The sequence below is a fragment of the Trachurus japonicus genome, chromosome 2 (genome assembly GCF_045865225.1).
Source record: "Trachurus japonicus isolate A0001 chromosome 2, Traja_1.0".
NCBI lineage: Eukaryota > Metazoa > Chordata > Actinopteri > Carangiformes > Carangidae > Trachurus > Trachurus japonicus.
Window position 1 is genome coordinate 13,216,820 of NC_140908.1, and position 15,593 is coordinate 13,232,412.

Consider the following 15,593-nt stretch of genomic DNA (forward strand, 5'->3'; position numbering starts at 1 on the left):
AGCCTAAGCATTTCCCTTTTCTGTTTAATCAAACAGGGTTCCCAGCCCATGTCACTTAATATATTTTTTGGCTTTTTATGCCTTTAATTAGTTTATTAGTTTATTCTAGATCCCCATTAGTCAGTCTCAGCAGCCACTATTCTTCCCGGGGTCCACAGTTACAATATTAAAACATTTTTAAAGTTCATAATACTCACACACACTTGCATACATGTTCAAATATTTAACAAAGACAATTATTCTGAACCAAGCAAGCCAAGTGGGTCATGCATTAATAAAGCAACAACAACCACAAACGACACACCAAACTAAACTTGGAAGAAAAGAAGAAAAAAATAAAGAAATAAAAGACAAAGAAAGGAAATAAATGAAGCAGACATATGGAAACTCATAACAGAATAGGAAAAAATAAGTCTAAAAATTAGCATATAGGGAGTCTGTTCCAGTAGGGCCCAGTCCCACTGAGCCACACGACGGCCCATATCTGTATCACTGTGATCAAAGAATCAAAACTTGAGCAGAGATCTGATGCAGCTTTCCCTGTGACCTGAGTGTGAATACTCATCCCTGCTAATGACTCTAAATAAAGCTGTTAGATAACCTATGTTTGCACTAGTAGGAGGTGTGATGTGATCATTAAAGGGATAGTAGCATTTTTTTTTTAAGTGGGGTTGTATGATCTACAAATAGCCCCCTAAGTACTTTAATTGCAGTAGAAGACTCTCTGCACTCCTCCCGTTAGCAACGCCAGCCCATAATAGCCCTGCCCAGAGATTTACAACATACAGTGTTGTGAATGGACCCAAAGAAACGGCCTATTTTCACGGCCTAAAAGAGGTTTTACCTGGAAAAAAATACACAGTTCCATTGTTCGGGAGGGGTGCAGAGAGTCTTCTACTGCAATTAAAGTACTTAGGGGCTATTTGTAGATCATACAACCCAACTTTAAAAAAAAAAATGCTACTATCCCTTTAAAGCCTGAATCTGTGTCGCCACAGGAAACAGAGGGAGTTCTGGTGGTCTCAGCCTTATCAGCCACACGGCTGCATGCAGACCTGTGAGTTCATCCACGTTTGTCTCTATTAATTGAAGTCTAAACTGTTGCACAACTTGGGTTTCATTGAGTTTTTGTTGTGTTTTGCTTCACGCTAACACAAGTGAGCACAGTAGAAGAAGGTAAGGAGAGAGGACGATTCAGAAAGCTGCACATTTATTTATATAATATGTGGAGCTGCAGATGTGACAGTTTCTTCTCCCCACACAGAGGAAGACTTGATGGCCCTCGATGAGAAGTGTGTTGAAGCAGGTAAATCCTCCCTCGCTGCTTCACATAAACATCCCTGTGCCCTTTTGATCAGACTTATTGTGCGTTTGCTGCTTTGTGATTAATCCCCATGTGTTTTTTCTCTCCTACAGATGAGGAGGCATTTGAATCTGGTAGGTAAGTCTTTGTTTTGATTCTGAATGTCACAAAAACAAAGCAGCGTCGCTCTTGTTTCCTGTCACCCCGCCTCCCCAAATCTGAAGCTCCTGTCGCTGTTTCTTTCCCAAACCTGACGGGGAAACGTCAGAGGAGCTCCGAGACGGTGAGAAAACATCTTTGAATCTGTCGCAGCCTCAGTATTTTCTCTTTTTAAATTTAATTTAATTAATTTAATTTAATAAATTAAATTTTTTTTTTACTCATCATCATCTCCTCCTTTATCAACCCAGAGGAGGATGACTTCAGCAGCAACATCGAAGGGATTTATTTAGGTGAGTCCTCAGTAGGGTTGCAAAAGGGTGGAAATTTTCCAGTAAATTTCCGGGATATTTCCAGAAACTTTCCATGGGAAGTTAAACTGGGGAATTTTAGAAATATTCCAAATTGGAAACTTTCCTTGGGAATTAGTGGGAATTTATGGGAATTAACTGGGAATTAACTGGAAATTGGGGGTAATTTAAACAAACTGTATCATGTCCAAACATAAATGCAAATATTTTGTTTATACATCCATGCAAAATACGGTAATACAATTAAAAAAACATTTCAACTGATTTATTTGTGAGTAGAACTTTATCAACTTTTAATTCTTGTATGAACAATCAATTCTTTTACTGAACAACAAAAACATGATGAATGTTGAGTAAAATATTACCCCCCCACCCCCCCCCCCACCCCCAAATAAAAAAAAGTAAGCAGTGTGCTGTGTGCATGTGATTGAGGAATAGCCTAGATATTCAAGTGCACTTGCATTAAATCTGATTGTTTTAGACAAGATTATGCTACAATATATTTCCCCCAACTATATTTAAGTTTCCTGTTAAGGGCCAACCTTAAATTTTTGTAAATTTTGGATTTATTCCCGTTTATTCCCATATATTCCCGTTAATTCCCATATATTCCCGTTAATTCCCATATATTCCCATTAATTCCCATATAAATTCCCATGGAAATTTTCCAACTTTGAAAATTCCTGGAATTTTGCAACCCTAGTCCTCAGACATGAACACGATCGACTCTGTGATTCATTCCTCCACGATCTGTCGGTTTATTGTTATATTTTACGTTTTTTTCCCCCCTCAGCGGGCTTCAGGCGCAGCATGCGTCTGTGCCGGCGGCGCTTCCACAGCACCACCCAGCCGTCCTGCCACAGCCGCTGTCCCAGCAGCTGCTACAGCGCCCTCAACAGCCCCTACGAGGAGGTGGTGCGCTACCAGCGCCACCCGCAGGACACGCACCGCCTCGTCGCCCTGATAGGTACCGTTAGTTTACCAACACTCTGACTCAGGGACGACAAGAACAGGACAACACAGCAGCAACCGGGGTTTAATGATAGATAGATAGATAGATAGATAGATAGATAGATAGATAGATAGATAGATAGATAGATAGATAGATAGATAGATAGATAGATAGATAGATAGATAGATAGATAGATAGAACGATAGATAGATAGATAGAACGATAGATAGATAGACAGACAGACAGACAGATAGATAGATAGATAGATAGATAGATAGATAGATAGATAGATAGATAGATAGATAGATAGATAGATAGATAGATAGAACGATAGATAGATAGATAGAACGATAGATAGATAGACAGACAGACAGACAGATAGATAGATAGATAGATAGATAGATAGATAGATAGATAGATAGATAGATAGATAGATAGATAGATAGATAGATAGATAGATAGATAGATAGATAGATAGATAGATAGATAGATAGATAGATAGATAGAATGCCTTTATTGTCCCATAGGGAAATTCATCTTCACACTCTAACGAACGATAGAACGATAGATAGAACGATAGATAGATAGATAGAACGATAGAACGATAGATAGATAGATAGAACGATAGAACGATAGATAGATAGATAGATAGAACGATAGAACGATAGATAGATAGATAGATAGAACGATAGATAGATAGAACGATAGATAGAACGATAGATAGATAGATAGATAGATAGATAGAACGATAGATAGATAGAACGATAGATAGATAGATAGAACGATAGATAGAACGATAGATAGATAGAACGATAGATAGAACGATAGATAGATAGAACGATAGATAGATAGATAGAACGATAGATAGAACGATAGAACGATAGATAGAACGATAGATAGAACGATAGAACGATAGATAGACAGACAGACAGACAGATAGATAGATAGATAGACAGACAGACAGACAGACAGATAGATAGATAGATAGATAGACAGACAGTCTCATCTTCACACTCTGTCACTGATCAACATACCACACTGAACAATAGGGAACATGTAATGAGTAAAATTCTTCTACTGTTCTGGATATAAAATGAAAATAAATGACAAAATTAGGTGCAATCATCTGAACACTTTGTTAGTTATTAATAATTTCTTAAAGGGATAGTTCAGCATTTTGGTAAATTGGCCCATTGCCATAATCCCTAATAGTCATAACAGTGTAGGTTCATGGGATTTCTTGGTTTCCCTCATCAAATACACAATCCAACAACTCCACAACGCTCTGGTGGACAAGTTGTGACCTGCACATTCACCACGCTATGAAATAATAACACAACGTTACCACACAGAGTTGTTTTAGAGGGAAATTCATGCTAAACCACTGATGTGCGTTACCGTCGGGGGCAGTTTTTCACCCAGCAGTCTCTGTATTTCCCTCTAAAACAACTCTGTGTGGTAACGTTGTGTTATTATCTCATAGCGTGGTGAATGTGCAGCTCACAACTTGTCCACCAGAGCGTTTTGGAGTTGGTGGATTGTGTATTTGATGAGTTTGATGAGGGAAACCAAGAAATCCCATTAGCCTCCGTAGCGTAGCTCTGAGCAGCTCACGGCTCTGCTCCGCCGTTCTAAAAACAGCTTGCACCGACAAATAAAAGGTAATGAACCTACTCCTAAAACTATAGGGATTATGGCAATGGGCCAGTTTGCCAAAATGTTGAACTATCCCGTTAAAAAAAACCTGCCTTGCTGCTGTATCTCATCATCATATGCAGGAAAATTCCCCTATGTTGGAAGAGATCATCTTGTAGTTTTCACACATAAATATTTAATCCACAATAGAACAAACTAAAGTGAAGCTTTACAGAAAGATCAGATGAGTTTATCAGTGTGTTTGTTTTCCCTCAGGTCCGACCGGTGTCGGTGTGAATGAACTTCGGAGGCGTTTGGTTGAAATGAATCCCAACGTCTTCCAGGGAGCTGTACCTCGTATGTTTTAATCATTAGTCTTTATGTAATTACATCCAAGTGCTCTTGTTTCTGTTTATGGGATACTCTTTTGACTGACAGAACCAATAATATGAGTTTCTTTTTTTTCCTCGTCCAGACACCACAAGAGCACCCCGAGGATACGAGGAGTCTGGGAGAGAATATTTCTACACCAGCCGAGAAATCTTCGACAACATGGTTTATAACAACAGGTGCAAATGATTCATGGTGTGATGTGATTTCTCTAAAGTCTGCAGAAAGCTGCTGTTTTCCTGTGTGTGTTTGATAAAAGCTGATTGTGTGTTGGACAGGTTTCTGGAGTACGGGGAGTATAAAGGGAATCTGTACGGCACCAGCATCGAGTCTGTGAGGGAAGTTTTAAACAGCGGAAAAATCTGCGTGATCGACATCGAGCCAAATGTAAATACAACACAGAGAGAGAGAGTGGATGTGATGTTTTAAAGCTGAAATGTTTGGATTAATGTCATTCTGTTAACCAAGCATTTGAATTAGAATATAAACACTGTCTTATTTGATCTAAATGTTCTTTCTTCAGGCCATCCAGGCGGTGAGGACACACATGCTGAGGGCCTACGTCATCTACGTGAAGCCTCCACCTCTGGAGCGCCTCAGGGAGACCAGACAGGATTCATACATCACCACCAACTACTACGTCAACCGACCGTTCAAAGTAAGCTAACAGGATCAAATATTTAAATAAATAAATAAAAAAGAAGCAAATAGATAATATACACTACACCACATCGGATCATAAAAAAAAAGAATGGTTACCCAGGGGGCAAAGCAAAAAAACAGACACGGAGCGTTGTAAAAGGTATGACACCAGAAATGATCTCTAGGAACTTCAAGGATTAAAACCTGGGTGGACAACCCGGTGATGTAATGTAAATGCAAATATTTAGGTACTACAATGGCATGTTATAGTCATACAACTATAAAATGTGGCAGAGAGTATCTTGACACATAGGGGGAGGCATGAAAAAAAGATTCTGGGGTTTGTTGCAACTCGATTTTAAGATATCACCCTCAACATCCCAAAAAAGACCAAAAAAAGTACTGTTCGCCTGACAAATTCTCATGAAAATTATTATTTTCCAGCATTTTATGGAGAATATCTATGCCTAACATGTATATAGAAAATTTCCTTAATTCATAAGCTTCCATTTGAGTCCAAGATGCCTTTCTATCTCCAAAGCCCCACTTGCTGTGGCCGACGGTCTTCTCTATCTGTCTGTTCACTTTGGGGAGACCAGAAATAGAATGGTTTCTGATCATGTCAGTTAACATGGAGTTTTTCACAACAGGTGTTGCATTGTTTGTAGTAGTAGAAAGGCTATCTTGGACTCAAATGGAAGCTTATGAATTAAGGAAGTTTTCTATATACATGTTAGGCATAGATATTCTCCATAAAGTGCTGAAAAATAATAATTTTCATGAGAATTTGTCAGGCGAACAGTACTTTTTTTGGTCTTTTTTGGGATGTTGAGGGTGATATCTTAAAATCGAGTTGCAACAAACCCCAGAATCTTTTTTTCATGCCTCCCCCTATGTGTCAAGATACTCTCTGCCAAATGTTATAGTTGTATGACTATTTCTGCCATTGTAGTACCTTAATATTTGCATTTACATCATTTCGCCAGCAAAATGACCCCAGAAAGGGGTTTTGGCCCCCTGTAGCTTTCCAGCAGCTAGTTGACCAGGTTGTCCAGGTTTTAATCCTTCAAGTTCCTAGAGATCATTTCTGGTGTCAAACCTTTTACAACGCTCCGTGTCCATTTTTCAAAAGACTGGGATTTTGCCCCCTGGGTAGGTAGCAAAGAGTGCAAATGAAGTAAAAAGAGATTTGTCCCCGTCCTCCAACAGAATGAAGACTTCCAGGAGATGGAGGAGGCATCCCGGAAGATCGAGCTCCACTTCGGGCAGTTTTTCGACCACGTGATCGTCAACGATGAGCTGCAGGACTCGTGCGTCCAGCTGCTGACGGCGGTGAGGCGGGCGCAGGACGAGCCGCAGTGGGTCCCCGCCAGCTGGATACGACCCACCGCCGGGTCGTAGGGGAGGACGGAGGGAAAGACGAGGGCACAAGAGAGATTTATTTATCATGGCAGCATATTTTGAACACTGAAAGTCTTGAATATCATCACGAAAAGCTTGACATTGAAATCAATTTGTTGTATGTCTAATACTGCATGTTTTAGGGGAGTAGGGCATGAAAAAAAGGAAATATTTTGATCTGGTTGCTTTGGTTTCGTGCTTGATCTGGTTCTTAAGTCGTTTCAAATCCCTATAAAGACAAGATGAAGCTGGACTCAAGCCCAAAGAAATCCCTGAAACTCTGTCAGACTGTCACTGTTTTGTTTCTTCTCATTTATCTCGCGTTTTTAGATGATTACAGTTTGCCCTGCAACCATAGTCGGACCGCTAATACAAAGGGTAACTTCCTGCTTTGCATACAGCTTTGATACGATTATAAAATGTTCATTTCTTGCCCTGCTCCCCGCTCAGAATATGATATTTTTTCATTTGATGTTTACATGCTAGAGAGCAATGTTGTTGTTTTTTCAATCTCGTTAAATGTTTTGTTTTTTTTGTCATTTCTATCATTCCTTTGTGTTTTGGTATAGCTAAAAGTGCAACTTTGAAAAAAAGATGTTTGAAATTCACAAAAGATGTTTGGCAAGTTCTTAAAAAAACACTTTGTGTCCTTATTTCATTCAAATTATGCAATGAGAACCACATTTTCAGGGTAAAATGCAACAAAAGTGCAAACAAAACAATGGCATTTTGATATTTGTAACGGTGTTTGACGTTAATAAATGAATTATAATAGCTTTTTATTTTTTGATTCATTCATTTACTGAACTTTCATGTGCGGACTTTTATTTTGAAAACACAGGAAGTCGAGTGTGCTACTCAGAAATACGTCCGGCTAGCTGTTTCCGGAGAGTCCAGATAAAGTCAACAACAATGAAACTAATAGTTAAATCGCTTTAAAACTAGTCCTGCCTTTAAAATGTGCCTTATAAACCACAGATGACACCGCTGGATGAACATTTAAAGGAGTTTTAGGAGAATTGCGGAATAATGGACACAGGAGGAGGCTCGAAGGTAATGGACGTTTATTCGCTGTAATAACGGAGGTTAAAGCGGCTACCAGGCTAACGCTAAATGTTATTTCCACGACCACTTTAAAGTAATATTTCTAAATGCATTGAAGTTACATGTCTTGTATTTTTCTGTAGATTACTGTTCGTATAGTTCATAAATATCTTTTTCTTTTCTTTTTTTCTCTTTAAACTAACGGAAACGACCCGTTACCTGCGGGTCTCAGTTGCAACTGAGTAAACGTTGCCATAGAAACACGTGTTATAACGTAAAGTTGGTTGTAAATATTGCTAATTACATTTTTTTTTATCATAGAAAATGCGACCTAGGGAGCTTCCCCCTCTTCCACAGGTGAGTCACTCACATTCAGAAAACAATGTTGATTTTGGGGAGATTTTTAGATGAATTTATGAAAGAAATAACAAGATACAATCATGTAAACACAGTAAAAACACATTGTTTTCATTATTCACATGACAGACACTGATAAAAACAGTTCAACAATTAAAAGTAAGATTAATATCTCAATATCTCTCGATGGACTGCCTTACTGTACGACATTACTTCTCTAGAACTCTCGAGGCATTGGAGAAGATTAGACTTAAGTTACATAGATGAAACTGGTTAGTCGATAGGGCTTAGTCCTCCATGTATGAACTATAAAAGTGTATGAAGATGTCTGGGTAAATTTGTGCATAGGGATTTGTGAGTTGAGGGGTACCTGTATGGTATGTTTGGTATGTATGCTGAATATTTGGGGGATACTACTGGCAGTGTGAACTGATAAGATCACCCTTGTCTCGGGATGGTCATTATTATTATTATTTTATTTTTATTTATTTTTTTATTATCATTACTTATTTATTTATTTCTATTATTACTGGTGTACTCTTTGGACATTTGTTAGTAGAAGATGAGAGGGACAAGGGGACTTGACACTCCTGTGTTAATTGAACTGTATGTGATGTACTTCCCCCTTTATGTTCAGAGACTAAATCCAGCAAGGGGAGGGGAGGGAAATAAGCCAGAGGGGTAGGGGTGGTATGGGTGGGATAAGGGTGGGACAATAGCTCACATAGTTATGACGTACATATACGATGTATGGTGGTATATGTACGATGTCCAGTGGTATATGTATGATTTAAGGTGGTGTATGTATATGTCAATTATGCAGCTGTGAATTTGATTTAATGTGGGCATATTGTAAAAAGGGCGGGGGGGATGAAATAATAATAACTTGATCACAAAAAAAAAAAAGTCTGATTAATTAAAAAATAATAATGATGATAATTTAAAAAAAAAAAAAAATCTGAACTAAAACCACATTTCAGCCTTTAAAAAACCTGAAAAGCAGGGGAATCCTATTGAGAAGTTGTCTTAGTGTGTTTAGGGACCATGTGTCATATGTTTATCCACCACCTCCACACAAGCGTGGTCAGGGAGATTACACAGACGTTGCCTCCTTGACGTTTTAAACACAAATAGACTCACACAGCCTCAAGAAGGTCTGACCTCTGGCCTGAGTAATCCTGGCTGCTGGCAGATCAGATGTAGAGTATGAACACAGATTGAGCCGGGGACTTTCCAGCCAGGATGTTTAAACTCCGCTGCTTCTTGGTTCTTGGGTGAAATGTCCAGAAAGACGACGGTATAAAGGATTTAACTCCAGGCTGAAACGTATGGATTTAACCGCAGGGAGAAGAAAACTGTCATTTAAATTAAAATCTAAAGCGGCTCAGCTGTTACGTAAGCCTGTCACTTGAACAGATTCTCTTCACGGTTTGTCATGAGTTCATGCTGCTTGATTGATCTGTAAAGTTCAGATTTATTTTTAATTATTCTTAGTATTGTTCATTCTTCTATCTTTTGTCTCTTCAGCGTGGACAGCGAACACTTCCCACAATGCTCAGGTGGGTTCAGGTGTCTGTTCCTCTATCATTACATAACAGCAACTCTGATGTCATTTTGTCTTTATCTAACAGTCATATCAATGTCTTTTCTCTATGTTTTCACATGAAGTCAAGACACAGCTGGTGAGTCAGGATTTGTACGAATTACTTGATAACATATTATTGTTCATAATTAAATCCTTTTCATTTTTCTAATGAGCTTTTTTTCTTTGTATATTTTCTTATGCAGCACCGAAACAGAGGAAAAAGAGGGTGAAAAAGGAAGCAAATGGAGTGGATGATATGGACGGTACGAAACACAAACGTCTTCTGCTTCACTTCACGTTTCTTTTGCTGATATTCGTGCTTCTGATCCCATTTTTTTATTTTATTTTTAACCCCATCTTTCCATTTCAGACCAGGCGGTGGAGATGGGGGGCCTGGGCAGCAGGAGGGGGTCTGAGGTCGGAGAGCAACTTTCCCCCGAACCCACACCTGAGGCGGCTCCGCAGAGGAGGAGGAAGAAAAAGAAAGCTGCCACTATCGGTAGAAACAGAAACAGACATAGAAACCTTTAGATCTTGTAGTTTCACTTGGATCAAAACAAAACAAAACAGAAAATTCATTTGTTTCAGATCTGGAGGACGACCAGGCCGATCTAGTGAACGGAGACACAGCAGATCAGATCACCGATGGAGAGGAAGTGGTGAGAAAACCCAAAAGGAAAAAGTAAGAAAACCAACAACATGTTCTTTAAAGGGATAGTAGCATTTTTTTTTAAAGTGGGGTTGTATGATCTACAAATAGCCCCTAAGTACTTTAATTGCAGTAGAAGACTCTCTGCACTCCTCCCGTTAGCAACGCCAGCCCATAATAGCCCTGCCCAGAGATTTACAACATACAGTGTTGTGAATGGACCCAAAGAAACGGCCTATTTTCACGGCCTAAAAGAGGTTTTACCTAAAAAAAATACACAGTTCCATTGTTCACTATAATATAATTTTTTCCAGCCCCTCAAAGTGCAGGAAAAATCATACAACCCCACTTTAAAAAAAAATGCTACTATCCCTTTAATGTCATTTTCATCAAATAGTTGCCTAGTAACCTATGGATGGCTCTCACACTCACAGTATTCCTGTCCTTTCAGGAAGCCGAGAGCGGTGGAAGCGTCGCAGCTTCCCGATGAGCTGGACGTGGAGGAAGATGACATCATCACCGACGGCAACGGCCCCCCTGCCATCCCTCAGCATTCCCTGTTCACCGCTCCGCACGGACAGAGCCAGCCGGTCGGGAAGCTCTTTGTGGAGAGAGGCAGTGAGTTACAAACCCTCTTAAAAACCCGCATTTTAAGTCTTTATCTATTTATAACACTTTTCTTTTCTCTTTTCTTAGGTTTGATATATATTCACTTCTGTTTTATTGTTTTATTGCATGTTTTTACTGTACATTACCTTTATCTATTTAGCTTTATTGTTATTATATGTTTTACTTGTGGGTTTATGTTGTACAGCACTTTGGTCAACTTGGGTTGTTTTTTAAAATGTGCTATGAATTGAAATCTTTATTTGGAACATGCATGAAACACAACTTAAAAAAAAAAAAAAAGTTTAAGAAAGTATAAAATAAAAAGTATATATTAAATAAAACAACAAAATACAACCAAACAAAAGGACAAAATGTTAGAAAAGGAGTAGGAAGAAGTAAAAATAAAGTATAAAACTCCTACCTCCACTCTGTTTCATTATAATCAAAATAACAGCAAAATTAACAACGCAACATCAGTATATATACAGTACTATAACAGTATATTACTAATGATAATAATAATAATCAAAATATCACCAAAAATAACAATACATCAGTATGATAGTACAATACTAATTGATAATAATGATAAAATATAATAAAATAACACATAACAATAGACTGGCAAGCCCCAGATCTATATAAATAAATATATATTGTGTGTGTGTGTGTGTGTAGAGCGTTTCCAGGCGGCCGAGCGCTCCGACTGGAGGAAGACCAGCGACCAGATGGAGAACATAACGGACTTCCAGCACATGCAGCCGCTCTGGACCACCAGAGACGTTTCTATCAGAGTCCACGAAGGATTCAGGTGAAATAAAACACAACAACACACACTCCTCCTTGTTTTTTTGTTTTTGTATTTTTTTTAAAGTCTCTCCTCTCTTTGTTGCCTCCTTCAGGGTGCTGGGTCTGTACTGTCATGGCTTCCTGGCGGGCTGCGCCGTGTGGAACATCGTGGTGGTCTACATGCTGGCCGGGCAGCACCTGACGGCCCTGACCAACCTGCTGGAGCAGTACCACGGCCTGGCCTACCCCTACCAGTCTCTGCTCTACATGCTGCTGGCCATCAGCACCGTGGCCGCCTTCGACCGGTGAGCAAACACTCGTCAATCAATCAATCAATCAATCAATCAATCAATCAGTTCAATTTATTTGAGGTGGGACAGTGCATGTTCATGAACGAAACATAAAATCGTAAACAAGCCGGATTGTAGCCACAGGCTAATTTCCATCCGTTGTCCCATACATAGATGTTCCCTGGTACAAATACAATAAATAAAAACAAAAGCATGTTATAAAATAGCAGCATTCAGTTTACAGTACAATAGATAATAATAATAATAATACAGATTCAGTACCGTAGTACGACAGTAGTACAAAAGTGCAACCGTGTCAAGGGATAAAGTGCTTAAAATCATCAAAGTGCTTAGAAAGTCCTGGTAGTAATATCTAGTAAAGCTGTGTTACAATGACAGGCCTAAAGATATAGATTCATCGTTGCAGCTCTAGAAATGTGTATATGTTGTAAAAATAATAAATGTTTGTGCTTGTCAGAGTGAATCTGGCCAAAGGCTCCATGGCTCTGCAGGAGTTCATCACCCTGGACCCCGTCGCTCTGGCCTCCTTCTGTGAGTCCCCCCTCCTTTTCTAAACACATTACATCTCCCTGCTTTCTAGGCTTTCAAAAAAGAAAAAAAAAGTAACTCAAGCCTACAAGTTTTACAGAACTCAGCTGCATGTGTGCTGACAAAAGAGCAGAAGGCAGGCTCGCATTACACCAGTTTTAGAATCACTACATTGGCTCCTTGTGTGTTTTAGGATGGATTTTAACGGTTTTTAAATGTCTTAACGGTCTTGGGTCTTCTTTGTCTTCTTCTATTTAACTTGGCTTTTAACTCATCTTTCTTAGACTACTGATGTTTTATTGTTATTAAGTCTTTTACCTAGATTCTAATGTCATTCTTTTAGCTTTAAAACAAAAAAAAAGACTGATGGGGGGCATTGGGGTTTTGCTTTTTAACCACAGGGTTCCTACGCAAGTATTGGACGTATGGAAAAGTATGGAGGAATTTGATTTAATATATAATAATACTTATCTGGGTTTGGTCTTATCTGAAGTTATTTGGGTTAATTGTTTTGTATGCGCTATTGTACCTAGCTACAATCTCCTAGAAATTATTTGGTTGCATAATGGCATACACATTCAGAATAATGAAAACAAATGATTAATTGCATTCTTTTTTTTATATTATGCACATTTATTTACTCAAATATCACAAATTATTTGAATTTTTTTTATTAGGGTCTGGAAAAAGTATGGAATTTGGAAATTTCAAATGTGTAGGAACCCTGTAACCATGTTGATTTGGTTTCTGTCTCTCTCCTCTGCAGTGTATTTCTCAGCGCTGGTCCTGTGCTTGAGTCAGCAGATGACCAGCGATCGGATCAACCTGTACCCGCACTACAACGCTACACTATGGTGAGTGGTGTGTGCAGGGCCGTTGCTAGGAATTCTGGGCCCCCTTAAAGAATACTAAAGTGGGCCCCCCTAACTTTTCCTTTTTTTTTCTTAGACTACTATGTACTGTATTATCGCTTTTTTATTTTAGCCTTCTTTGTTTTGATGCTAATGCAGCATTACACTGCAAAAACTCAAGTATCTTACCAAGAATATTTGTCTTATTTCTAGTCAAAATGTCATTTCTAGTCAAAACAAATCTCATTACACTTTTTTACTTCTTTCAAGCATATTTTCACTTGGAATAAGTAGAAAAAATCTGATAGTGGAGCAAGTTTTTCTTCCTACAAGCACAAAAAACTTACTTTCACTGGCAGATTTTTCTATTTATTGTGAATTTAAGTGAAAATTATCTAAAAACAAGTTAATTTTTAGGTAATGAGTCTTATTTTAAGTGGAAAGAGATTAGTTTTGACTAGAAATGAGACATTTTGGACAAGAAATAAGACAAATATTCTTGGAAAGATGTTGAGTTTTTACAGTGTACTATGAGTATTAGTCAGGGTCTTACACAGAATAAATCAGTCATACAAAGATTAGACTACTGGGGTTTTTTATGGGCCCCACTGGGCGCTGGGCCCCTAGAGTTATCATCACCTTTCTCCCCTATACAACGGCCCTGGGTGTGTGTGTGTTTGGTTTCTATCTGATCGTGAAGCCTGGATATATAAACCTGACGCTCTCCTGTTCTTTGCCTCCAGGCCTCCGGGGTCGGAGCATCAGATTCTTCACCCGTGGGTGACGATCAACCTGGTGGTGGCGCTGCTGGTCGGCCTGGCCTGGATCTTCATCTCCGCCCGACCTGAGACCGACTACACTGAAGGTGAGAGAATCAGAGAGAGAGATACATCTCATCTGTGTTGAATACTGCTCAGTCTCACCCACCGGAATGAATGTCTCTGTCTTCCTCAGGTTACCTCATGGCCATGGAGATCGAGCCGCCCAGAGCAGAGGACAAATCAGAAATGAACGCCTGAAGGAAAAACACCACATCTTTGTTATCACTTTGCACATTTCTTTTTTTGCACCATATTTTAGCTCCGATTGTGCTATACTATTACATATTTATATATTTGAAATATGAATGCGATTGTTTCTTTGTAAATACAATGTTGTATTCAACAAATCCAACATGTTAGGTTTGTATCATTCACATGTTTATACATTGTTTATTAGCATTTTAAAGTAATAAAAATGTGAAATCACAACTACAGTTTGACTTGTTGGTTGATCTGCATGAAAAATAGTTCAAATATAGATAGATCAATACAGTGTTTTTGCAATTTTAATTGAATTCTAAATGCAAAAAGGTGTTAGTGCTGCTGGGTCCTGTTGTTAATAGTCCTCATGTGCTCTTTGAAAACGCTGGGTGTGTTCTTTTTCAAAAGTTTGACAAAAACATGAAAGGCACGAAATATGTTTAAAACACTATTCTCCTCCCTAAGTTATTGATCAAGTTTCTGAGTAGCGGTCAACAATTCACAACAGCAGCACTTCCGCATCTGATGTTTTACTCTGAAAGGGTCCAGATAACCCCGCCCCCTCATTTGAATATTGCAGCATGAAATAAAAGAGCAGTGAAATAAATGTGACGTTATGAAATAAAAGTCGCCGGAAATAAATAAATGTGACATTAGGAAATAAAAGTATCTGGAAATAAATAAATGAGGCGTTAGAAAATAAAAGTCTCCTGAAAAAATAAAAATGTTGTTTTTAAAATAAAAATATATGTATTTATATTTCATTTATATCTATTTATCATCCTATATATTTAATTCGGGACTCATTTCATGGCTATATTTATTTTTTTATGCATTTATTAATTTATTTCATTATGACTAAAACGGCTTTCCATAGGTTGGAGCGCCAGGGAAAACTAATCGATGGAAGTGAAATCGATGAACAAGCTGCCCACTCTCCATTCATAAAAGAGTTAGAAGCTTGTGAAGGCAAAAACATGTGCTATTATATATATTTAACAATTAAATTATATTTAGATGCATTATTAATAATTAATTAATTAGTTTGAGCCATT

At 38.4% G+C, this 15,593-nt stretch overlaps 2 protein-coding genes across 2 annotated transcripts in view; both read left to right on the forward strand.

Annotated features, from left to right (window-relative positions):
- mpp4b (MAGUK p55 scaffold protein 4b) overlaps positions 1-6,806 on the forward strand; it is a 16,697-nt gene extending 9,891 nt beyond the window's left edge. The window contains exons 10-21 of the mRNA XM_085801764.1: positions 999-1,057; positions 1,159-1,176; positions 1,265-1,306; positions 1,417-1,437; positions 1,572-1,586; positions 1,714-1,755; positions 2,567-2,740; positions 4,637-4,717; positions 4,836-4,929; positions 5,029-5,137; positions 5,274-5,408; positions 6,602-6,806. Of these exons, the coding sequence (XP_085657890.1) occupies positions 999-1,057; positions 1,159-1,176; positions 1,265-1,306; positions 1,417-1,437; positions 1,572-1,586; positions 1,714-1,755; positions 2,567-2,740; positions 4,637-4,717; positions 4,836-4,929; positions 5,029-5,137; positions 5,274-5,408; positions 6,602-6,793 (982 nt within the window). The 3' untranslated portion in view covers positions 6,794-6,806. The remainder of the gene's footprint in view (positions 1-998; positions 1,058-1,158; positions 1,177-1,264; positions 1,307-1,416; positions 1,438-1,571; positions 1,587-1,713; positions 1,756-2,566; positions 2,741-4,636; positions 4,718-4,835; positions 4,930-5,028; positions 5,138-5,273; positions 5,409-6,601) is intronic.
- Positions 6,807-7,667: 861 nt separating this feature from the next.
- LOC146990951 (transmembrane protein 237B-like) lies at positions 7,668-14,764 on the forward strand. The gene is made up of 14 exons (XM_085801777.1): positions 7,668-7,846; positions 8,159-8,194; positions 9,722-9,753; positions 9,863-9,876; positions 9,983-10,042; positions 10,150-10,278; positions 10,368-10,461; positions 10,880-11,046; positions 11,716-11,848; positions 11,940-12,131; positions 12,595-12,668; positions 13,432-13,519; positions 14,260-14,381; positions 14,471-14,764. Exons 1-14 carry the CDS (start codon positions 7,823-7,825, stop codon positions 14,533-14,535), a joined length of 1,230 nt encoding a protein of 409 aa, XP_085657903.1. The 5' UTR covers positions 7,668-7,822; the 3' UTR covers positions 14,536-14,764.
- Positions 14,765-15,593: the final 829 nt, after the last annotated feature.

Coding starts and splice junctions, on each gene's coding strand:
- LOC146990951 (XM_085801777.1), top strand. CDS start 7,823: ATGGACACAGGAGGAGGCTCGAAG. Junction 12,669..13,431: donor CGTCGCTCTGGCCTCCTTCT/GTGAGTCCCCCC, acceptor TCTCCTCTGCAG/TGTATTTCTCAGCGCTGGTC. Junction 13,520..14,259: donor CACTACAACGCTACACTATG/GTGAGTGGTGTG, acceptor CTTTGCCTCCAG/GCCTCCGGGGTCGGAGCATC.